General features: G+C 50.2%; 1 protein-coding gene and 1 pseudogene across 3 annotated transcripts in view; both read left to right on the forward strand.

Moving 5' to 3' along the window:
* The window catches only part of CERCAM (cerebral endothelial cell adhesion molecule), a 30,003-nt gene extending 27,702 nt beyond the window's left edge, over positions 1–2,301 (forward strand). For all 3 annotated transcript variants that reach the window (XM_074395397.1, XM_003940575.4, XM_074395398.1), the window contains exons 14-15: positions 896–1,148; positions 1,742–2,301. In XM_074395397.1, coding sequence (XP_074251498.1) covers positions 896–1,148 — 253 coding nt within the window. In that variant the 3' untranslated portion in view covers positions 1,742–2,301. The remainder of the gene's footprint in view (positions 1–895; positions 1,149–1,741) is intronic.
* Positions 2,302–8,363: 6,062 nt separating this feature from the next.
* On the forward strand, positions 8,364–10,265 carry LOC101036811 (protein PAT1 homolog 1-like; annotated as a pseudogene).
* Positions 10,266–10,715: the final 450 nt, after the last annotated feature.

Genomic DNA, 10,715 nt, shown 5'->3' on the forward strand with positions numbered 1-10,715 from the left:
GGGGCGTCCCTCCAGGAACCCACCTCCGTCAGCAGGAAGTGCCCTCACTGGGCAGATGGGGAGACTGAGACTGGCAAGGCCAAGTCACGAGGTCCAGGTCATCTAGGTGTGAATTCTGCACAGCGCATGCAGGCCTTTCTTTTTTTTTTTTTCATTCTAATGGAGTCTCGCTCTGTTGCCCAGGCTAGAAGCAGCGGCATGATCTTGACTCATTGTACCCTCTGCCTCCCAGGTTCAAGCAGTTAGTCCTGGCTCTACCTCCCAAGTAGCTGGGATTACAGGCGAGTGCCACCACACCCTGCTAATTTTTTTTTTTTTTTTTTTTTTTTTTTGAGACAGAGTTTCACTCTGTCTCCCAGGCCGGAGTACAGTGTCATGAATTTGATCTCGGCTCACTGTAACCTCCACCTCCCGGGTTCAAGTGATTTTCCTGCCTCAGCCTCCTGAGGAGCTGGGATTATAGGCACGCGCCACCACACTCAGCTAATTTTTTGTGTGTTTTTAGTAGAGACAGGGTTGCACTAAGTTGACTAGGCTGGTGTCAAACTCCTTGACCTCAAGTGATAAGCCCACCTGGGCCTCCCAGAGTGCTGGTGTCACAGATGTGAGCCACTGCTCCCAGCCTTAATTTTTATATTTTTAGTAGAGATGAGGTTTCATCATGTTGGCCAGGCAGCGCACGCAATTTTTAATCAATTGACTTCCCTGTTCTCAGCTTCAGTTTCCTCATCTGGAAAATGGGTTTAGTGGAAGTCCCACTGCTTAGGGCTGTTGTGAGGACTAGATGGCAGGGAGTGCTGTGCTCTGGGCAGGAAAGGTGCTTGGCTTCTGGCAGGCATGTGGCCTGGGAGTAGGGGCCCGCCTCAGTCCCCCGAGCTGTCCTCTCACCTCACAGTGAGGAGTACAAGGCACACTTCTGGCCAAGGGACCTGCTGGCCTTCTCAGCCCGGCCCCTGCTCGCTGCCCCTACCCACTATGCCGGGGACGCCGAGTGGCTCAGTGACACCGAGACATCCTCTCCATGGGATGATGACAGCGGCCGCCTCATCAGCTGGAGCGGCTCCCAAAAGGCCCTGCGCAGCCCCCACCTGGACGTGGATGGCAGCAGTGAGCACAGCCTCCAACCCCAGCCTCGAGATGAGCTCTAGGTGAGGCCGGGGTGGGAAGGGGCCCCAGCCCCATAGGCCTTGGCTTTCTGTCCTCTTTGATGGCATGACTATGTCTGGGGCCGTTTTTCGCTTCTCAGCCTTCTCTCTCCCTGCCTCTATGTCTTTTTTTTTTTTTTTTTTTTTTTTTTGCAACAGAGTCTTGCACTGTTGCCCCGGCTGGAGTGCAGTAGCATGATCTTGGTCCACTGCAACCTCTGCCTCTTGGGCTCAAGCGATTCTCCTGTCTCAGCCTCCCGAGTAGCTGGTACTGCAGGCACCCACCACCACGCCCAGCCTCTTGTATTTTTAGTAGAGACGGGGTTTCACCATGTTGACTAGGCTGGTCTTGAACTCCTGACCTCAAATAACTGCCCATCTCGGTCTCCCAAAGTGCTGTAATTATAGACGTGAAGTGCCATGCCTGGCCTCTGTGTCGTCTCTGGTTGTACCTTCAGCTGTCTCTGCGTCCCTCTCTAGTTCTTTCTCTCTCTGCCTGTTTCTGCCTGTTTTTCCGTATTTGTCAGTGTCTGTCTCTTTCTGATTTCTGTCTGACTGTAATTCTATTTCTCTTCCTGCTTCTCCTGTCCCACCAGGTCCAGGTGATGACTGCAAAGGAGTGCCCAGGAGCAGGCCACTGCTGCCCAGGGAGCAGAAGAGAAGGTTGTTGGCAGGGGCCACAGATCTAGTCAAACCTGCCGCCCCCTTGGGCACGGCCACTCTGCCCTCTGGACCAGTCTTACTTTGGGAGAAACCACTCAGAGATGGATCCCATTCCCTGAAGGTCTCACAGCAAAGGGGCAGGACTCCCAGGCCCCTTGACCCTACCTGGCCTGATTCAGGGCCTGGTGGCCCCCAGCCTTCTGTTTCAAGCTGGGCAGACCCCAGGAGCCCTTCCCTCCCTAAGGAATCAGCCAGTGGGCTCCTCTGTCCCCTTCTACCTCCACCTCAGGCCCCTCCCCTAGCTTGATGTTTGGGTCTCCCCAGCACTGTCCTCCCTGGCCGGTGCAAAGTGCAGGGGGCTGGAGCAGGACCCTTGCAGACCTGTTGCCCAGCACATAGTAAGCCCTCAATAAAAGCCATTTACACTATATATATATATATATATATATATATATATATATATATATATAGTGTGTGTGTGTATTTATCTATATATATGCATGTATGTGTGTATATGTGTGTGTGTGTGTATATATATATATATAGATATATTTTTTTTTTTTTTTTGAGACAGGATTTCCTTCTGTTGCCCAGGCTGAAGTGCAGTGACACACACACAGCTCACTGTGGCCTCAACCTCCTAGGCTCAAGCGATCCTCCCTCTTTAGCCTTCCACGTAGCTGGACCACAAGCACATGCCACCACGCCTGGCTAAATTGTTTTTTATTTTTGTATTTTTTGTAGGGACTGGGTTTCACATGTTGCCCAAGCTGATCTCAAACTCCTGGACTCAAAAAATCTACCCACTTCGGCCCCCCAGAGTACTGGGATGAGAGGCGTGAGCCACTGCATCCTGCCTCTCTCTATATTTTTTGAGGTGGAGTTTCACTCTTGTTGCCCAGGCTCTAGTGCAATGGTATGATTTTGGCTCACTGCAACCTCCACCTCCCAGGTTCAAGCAATTCTACTGCCTCAGCCTCCCGAGTAGCTGGAATTACAGGAATACAATACCACACCTGGTCATTTTTTTTTTGTATTTTTTAGTAGAGATGGGATTTCACCATGTTCAGGCTGGTCTTGAACTGCTGACCTCAGGTGATCCACTTGCCTTGGCTTCCCAAAGTGTTGGGATTACAAGCATGAGCCACCATGCCCAGCTGGTTTGTTTGTTTTTGAGACAGAGTCTCACTCTGTCATCCAGGCTGGAGTGCAGTGGTACAATCTCAGCTCACTGCAACCTCTGCCTCTCAGGTTCAAGAGATTCTCCTGCCTCAGCCTCCCTAGTAGCTGGGATTACAAGCATATGCCACCATGCCTGGCTAATTATTATGTTTTTACTTTATATATATACGTATTTTTTATTCTCCTTTTTGTTGTTGTTGTTGTTGTTGTTGTTGAAACAGAGTCTTGCTCTGTCACTCAGGCTAGAGTCCAATGGTGCGATCTTGGCTCACTGCAACCTCTGCCTCCCGGGTTCAGACATACTCCTGTCTCAGCTACCTGAGTAGGTGGGATTACAGGGGCATGCCACCACGCCTGGCTAATTTTTGGTATTTTTAGTAGAGACGGGGGGTTTTACCATATTCCCCAGGCTGGCCTCGAACTCCTGAACTCGGGTAATCCACCCACCGCAGACTCCCAAAGTGGTAGGATTACAGTTGTGAGCCACTACTCCCAGTCTATTTTTATTTTATATTTTTTAACTTGTGACTGAGCCTCTGCATTTCAGCTGGCCTGGGAGGAGGCTTCCTGATCTATGGTTGAGCAATTAGAGGGACAGAGGGTGGGGGACAAGCAAGGAGTCAGGCCGATCCAGCATCACCTCTGTGCTGGGTGATCTTGAGTGGGTGCCATCCCCTCTCTGGGCCTTAGTCTACTCTGGTCACTGTGGCTGGTTGGGTATAGAGTGGCCTGCCCTGAGCTCGAACCACAGTGGGTGCTCTCACCCAGTAGGGCTGATGTGGTCATCCCTGAACTCATTAACAGCCTCACCTTGCTGGTCAGGGTGGGCCCAGCCAGTCCAAGGGCTGCTGATTCCCCCAGCCCTTTGGATCATCTCCTGGGCAGCTGAAACCCTGGCTGAGGGGAAGAGGAACCCCCTGGGAGGGGCTGGGGAAGATCCCTGGTTTCCCTCTGGCACTAACCAGTATGGCCACCAGAGGGCGCCAGGTGACAGAGCCTGGACCTTGTGGGCAGGATGCTCTCTGCTGGGTTGGGGCCAACATGGGGAAGGGAGTATGGGCCATTTTGAAGCTCCCTTTGGTGCTGCTGGGTGACCCGCAGCAGCTCTTGTGTTCTGCTTTTCTGACAGGAACTGCAAGCCGGAGGTCTCCCCTGCCCTCAGAGAGTCAGGCTTCTGGGCCCAGCTACTGTCTGCCATGCCCGCACTCAGGCAGCTGGAGGCGTGGGAGGGGAGATGGCTCCTGGCCTTGGCCATGGCTGCCTTGGCCTCCACCTGTGTAGGACTGTGGCACCGATATCTCCAGGCTTCCTGCTTCAGAGTAGACCCCTTCCTGCTCCTCTTCCTTGGAAGTCCCTGACTTGGTTGTGTGAGAACCTAGTCCTGGCAGAGTCTGACAGGCATTCCCAGAGGTTGGGGTACACCTTGGTTCTGTCCTGGGGGTGAGGTCCAGGACCTGGCACGGCAGAGAGAAGGCTCTTGGACTGGAGCTGTTGACTTGGTGCTATATTCCTTCTAAGATGAAAGCCGTTCATTCTGGATGGCTATGACCTTGAGCAGCTCACTTCTCTCCAGGCTCCGGGTGTCCCCTTTATTCATTAGTTAATGTTTATTAACTACCTCCAGGATCAGGCCTTGGGGATTCAGCAGTGAATGAAACTGACAAAAATCCCTGACCTCATTAAGCTGACATTCTTTTTTTTTTTTTTTTTTGAGACAGAGTTTCGCTCTTGTTACCCAGGCTGGAGTGCAATGGCGCGATCTCGGCTCACCGCAACCTCCACCTCCTGGGTTCAGGCAATTCCCCTGCCTCAGCCTCCTGAGTAGCTGGGATTACAGGCACGCGCCACCATGCCCAGCTAACTTTAACTTTTTGTATTTTTAGTAGAGACGGGGTTTCACCATGTTGACCAGGATGGTCTCGATCTCTCGACCTCGTGATCCACCCGCCTTGGCCTCCCAAAGTGCTCGGATTACAGGCTTGAGCCACTGCGCCCGGCGGTGATGGCTTTTATAGAAATCTGTTCGCCAGCATTTTTTTTTTTTTTTTTTTTTTTTGAGACGGAGTTTCGCTCTTGTTGCCTAGGGTGGAGTAGAATGGCAGGATCTTGGCTCACCACAACCTCTGCCTCCCGGTTCAAGCCATTCTCTTGCCTCAGCCTCCTGAGTAGCTGGGATTACAGGCATGAACCACCACACCTAGCTAATTTTGTATTTTTAGTAGAGACAGAGTTTCTTCCTAACGGTCAGGCTGGTCTCGAACTCCTGACCTCAGGTGATCCACCTGCCTCTCCCAAAGTGCTGGGATTACAGGCGTGAGCCACCGCGCCCGGCCCCTCTGACTTTTTCAGTAGCAAGTAGTACCTTCTCTTTGAATTGTAAGTGCTTCTGGCTCCCTGTCTGCTGAAGTCAGGGGTCATAGGTGCCTTTGCTGAATGCCCCAAGCTTCGGAGTTTCCTGAGTTCCTTTGTCTGCCTTTAAAGTTCTTTTGCTTCCCCCTTCGCTGGGATGTTGCCAGGATAAAGAACATGGAATCTGGAGTGGGTCCCACGTGGGCTGCAGTCTTGACATGCTGTGGGGGCTGTGTGACCTGAGGCATGCTACTTAGCTTCTCTGAACCTTCATTTCTCCATCTGCAAGTGAAGACGATACTGCCTTGTAGAATGCAGTTAAGGCACTGTGAATGGTATTTGATCATGTGTTCAAGTGATTGTCCCAGAGCCATAAGTAACGATGCTTTTGCTATAAGGAACCATCTCAAACTGGCTTAAGACCACGTACAGGCTGACAGAACACAAGAGTGCAAAGCTGTAATCCCAGCATTCTGGGAGACTGAGGTGCATGGATCACTGGAGGCCAGGAGTTTGAAACCAGCCTGGCCAACATAGGGAAACTCTGTCTCTACTAAAAATGCCACAATTAGCTGGGCCTGGTGGCAGGCACCTATAATCCCACCTACTCAGGAGACTGAGGCAGGAGAATCGCTTGAACCCAGGAGGCAGAAGTTACAGTGAGCCAAGATCATACCACTGTACTTCAGCTTGGGCAACAGAGCGAGACTCCATCTCAAAAAAAAAGAGTCACTTCTAGATGCTTTCAAAGAAAGAACCCCAGCCAGCCTCTCCACATTGGCCCAAATAGAGTCACGTGAGCATTTCTGAACCAAGTGTTGACAATCACTGACAAGGGGGTGGGATTATCACCTGGCCAACCAGACTCATCCTCAGAGCCAGGCTGGACTTAGCCTCCTCTGTGGCGGTGCGCCATGGGCACTCAGTGTGATTTATTGGCAAGCAAGCCAATAAATGTTGATCATCAACTTCTTTGGGGCAGCAGGGCAGGGACTATGGTGGCCTGTGTGGGGCAGGATTCTATTTTATATCCATGGTTCCTGTGGACAGTGAGCATGATGTTCTGATGAGCTGGCATGGCCAAGGTGACGTTCCATACCCTGGACATCACTTAAGCAATCAGCTTCAGAGGGCACCACTGCTTGTCCTGGACAGGGGACCCATGGACCTCCTGCTTGAGGAGTTCTGGTCCTGTGTGCCCAAGGTGCAGCTGGCCCAGGAAGGAGGAAGCTGGTGTGCGTCGCTCTCGGGGGTGGCTCCCCAGCTCCAACTTCACAAATTTCAGTACTTCCCATCCGTTTGCAACTAACCTGTCCTCCTACTGGCATCTGTGACAGCTTTTTTGTTTTGAGACGGAGTCTTGCTCAGTCACCCAGGCTGGAGTGCAATGGTGCGATCTCGGCTCACTGCAACCTCCGTCTCCCGGGTTCAAGCAATCCTCCCACTTCAGCCTCCTGAGTAGCTGGGATTACAGTCACTCGCCATCATGCCCAGCTAATTTTTGTATTTTTGAAGAGATGGGGTTTCACCATGCTGGCCAGGCTAGTCTTGAACTTCTGACCTCAGACGATCCAAAGTGCTGGGATTACAGGTGTGAGCCACCATGCCCAGTTGTGACAGCTTTAATGATGCATGCATGTTCTTCGAGTAAGATTCAGCCTTATTCTGAAATACTCGGCATGGAAAAGTTGCCATTGGATTCAAAATGCATCTGCAAATCCATGGGAATTTCAACATTCCATTTGAGGATGAATAAAGGGAAGAGTTGTACAAGTTTTTTTTTTTTTTGAGATGGAGTCTTGCTCTGTCACCCAGGCTGGAGTGCAGTGGCACAATCTTGGCTCACTGCAACCTCTGCTTCCCGGGTTCAAGAGATCCTCCCACCTCAGCCTGCCATATGTAGCTGGGATTACAGGCGTGCGCCACCATGCTGGCTAATTTTTTTTGTTTGTTTTTTTTTGTATTTTTAGTAGAGATGGATGTTTCACAGTGTTCTTGAACTCCTGATCTCAAGTGATATGCCCACCTTGGCCTCCCATAGTGTTGGGATTGTAGGCGTGAGGCACAGTGCCTGGCCATGCTTGAATAATTACAGTGGATTTCTTTTTTTTTTTTTTTTTTTTTTTTTTTTTTTTTTTTGAGACGGAGTTTCACTCTTGTTACCCAGGCTGGAGTGCAATGGCACAATCTCGGCTCACCGCAACCTCCGCCTCCTGGGTTCAGGCAATTCTCCTGCCTCAGCCTCCTGAGTAGCTGGGATTACAGGCACGTGCCACCATGCCCAGCTAATTTTTTGTATTTTTAGTAGAGACGGGGTTTCACCATGTTGACCAGGATGGTCTCAATCTACAGTGGGTTTCTAACTGGTCTTCCTGTTTTCTCTTTGGACTGTCTGCAGTTTATTCTCAGCACAGTAGACAGTATGATTTTTTTTTTTTTTGAGACAAAGTCTCTATTGCCAGGGTGGAGTGCAGTGGCAAAATCTTGGTTGACTGCAACCTCTGCCTCCCAGTTCAAGCAATTCTCCTGCTGAGTAGTTGCGACTACAGGCACATGCCACCCAAGTCTTTAAATATAATTGCAACTGGGCATATGGCAATGGCTAGGGGTCCCAAGCTGGTGGAGGACCTGAGCCTGGGAAGTCAGCGCTTTGTCCCTCTCTTCCCCACTCCCCTCCCTACTCTCTCTCCCCAAGAATGTTCCCTGTGAGTCTTTAAAAGATTGTCCCGTGGATGAAGTTGAAGATGCATTTCAGGGCCTGGGAAAAGAAGAAACTGATCAATTCAATGATAATACATTTGGGTCAGGTGCAGCTGATGATGATTGGCAGGAAGCTCATGAGCACCTGGCTAAACTGGAAGAAAAGCAACCAGTGGCAGCTAATGAACAAACAGGCAATGCAGAGAGAGATGAAATGGACTTCTCATGGGTGACCCTGAGGAGAATCTGGCAGAAAGGCTCAGTAAGATGGTGACTGAAAATGAACTAGAAGATCCAGCTATCATGAGGGCAGTGTAGACCAGACTCACTCTCTCACTCTGTTGCCCAGGCTGCAGTATCTGAGATGGATCTGAAGTTCTCAAGGGAATTTGAAGACCACTGCTTGCTCAGGAAATGCCTACAGTGTCTGTATTAGAATATGCCTTGCCTCAGGGCCCCCCAGGGTCCAGAAGATGATGGGGACTTTTGTGAACATGCATTACGGAGGCAGTTAACTTCACTCCACCTAAGCAGATGGCTGTACCCAGCCTTACCCATCACTTTCTGTGTCCGAAGCCTGTCCATGTTTGGCTCCCAGTGCCATTGCATTATCCTGCTCGCTATGGTGACAGGATGTCTCCATGCCAGCTCTGCTGTGTCCTGCTACAGCCTGGATAGATGTCTCCCAGCCAGTTTGTATGGCTTCCTGGATTTGTTGGTAGTCCACTCATTGCCATGAATCCCAAGTTGCTACAAGGGCCCGTTGGGCAGATGCTTCCCCCAGCACCAGACTTCTGTGCCTCCTCCTCCTCCTCTTCCTCCTCCTCCTCCTCCTTCTCCTTCCTCTTCCTCTTCTTCCTCCTCCTCCTCTTCTTCCTCCTCCTCCTCTTCCTCCTCCTCCTCCTCCTCCTCTTCTTCTTCTTCTTCTTCTTCTCTTTCTTCTCCCTCTTCTTCTTCTTCTTCTTCGTCTTCGTCTTCGTCTTCGTCTTCGTCTTCGTCTTCTTCTTCTTTGACTGAGTCTCACTCTGTCCCCCAGGTTGGAGTGAAATGGCGCAATCTTGGCTCAATGCAAACTTTGCCTCTCGGGTTCAAGTGATTCTCTTGCCTCAGCCTCCCAAGTAGCTGGGATTACAGGCATCTGCCACCATGCCTAGCTAATTTTGTATTTTTAATAGAGACAGGGTTTCTCCATGTTGGTGAGGCTGGTCATGAACTCCCGACCTCAGGTGATCTGCCCTCCTTGGCCTTGCAAAGTCCTGGGATATTTTTTTCCAACTTCCTGTTGATTTGCAAAAGTGCTGGTATTACAGGCATGAGCCATTGTTCTGTGGCTTCTTTAGTGCTCCACCCTCTGCTACCACCTCCATAGCAGTACCCTCCTGATCCAGGACTTCACCTGCAAAACCTAAGATCTCAGGCCCCAATGTTTAGACCGGACACAACTCACCTTCATCCACAGCACTGTCAGCACTTGCATCAGAGACAGCAACAGAATAGAAATCAGCATGGGAATCTCAATGGTGCAGGAGATAGAGGAAGTCAGCGGAACAGTCATCAAGATCATCTCCAAAAGGATCCATATGCCAGTCTCATGTTGCAGTGGGGAAAGGATTGGGTCTCTAAAATCCAGATGATGCAACTGCAAAGCACTGATCCCTGCTTGGATGATTTTTATTACCAGAATTACTTGGAAAAACTGTCAGCTGCTAAAGAAATATAAGGTGATGGCCCTAAAAAGGAGCCACCTAGCTCATCACGCCTCAGATGGCCAAACTGGAACACGCTGATAAGCCAGTGCAGTTTGCAGGCTCTTTGGGAAAGCTGACTGTTTCTAGTGTGAATAATCTGCAAAAAATGATTGATGCTATTGTGACATCTCAGAGTGAGGATGATGTGACAAAAGAAAAACAAGTTCGAGACGAGGAGAAAAGCCCATGTCATAATTGAGAAAACCTACAGATTACTCCTTGATGTGGAGTACTATGAAAGTGTTATGGCCTAAAGCTAGAAGAAGAGTGACCTGGCCTAATGGATGAGAAAAAGCACAAAATTTGTAGCATGTATGACAACGTAAGGGGGAAATTTCCTGGACAAGAGAGGCTTAGTGATGATTACTTTGTACAGATCACGTGTATCTGAAAAGCGAAGAGAATGGTTGCCTGAATTCTTCCTTTCCTCTCCACAGAGCAAGCGGCTGACATTCTCATGACAACAGCCAGGAACCTCCCTTTCCTTATCAAAAAGGACGTATAGGGTCAGGTGCCTGCAATCCCAGCGCTTTGGGAGGCTGAGGAGGGCATATCCCTTGAGGTGATCGAGAGCAGCCTGGCCTACATGGTGAAACCCCATCTCTACTAAAAATACAAAAATTAACCAAGTGTGGTGGCGCATGCGTGTAGTCCCAGCTACTTGGGAAGCTGAGGCAGAGGTTGAAACCCAGGAGGCAGAGGTTGCGGTGAGCCTAGATCATGCCACTGCACTCCAGCCTAGGCAACAGAGCCTCTGTCTCAAAAAAAAAAAAAAGAAAGGATGAACAAGATGAGGTGCTTACTGAGTCCCTTCTGTCATCTTCCTTCAGTGACTATCACCAGCCTTTTTGGAACCTAGCTCAAAGTGCAGCCACACCAGCAGCCTCCAATCTTCACCTCACTGCTGTGCTCCAGAACAGGTTTGGCC

The sequence above is a fragment of the Saimiri boliviensis genome, chromosome 2 (assembly GCF_048565385.1).
Source record: "Saimiri boliviensis isolate mSaiBol1 chromosome 2, mSaiBol1.pri, whole genome shotgun sequence".
Taxonomy (NCBI): Eukaryota; Metazoa; Chordata; class Mammalia; order Primates; family Cebidae; genus Saimiri; species Saimiri boliviensis.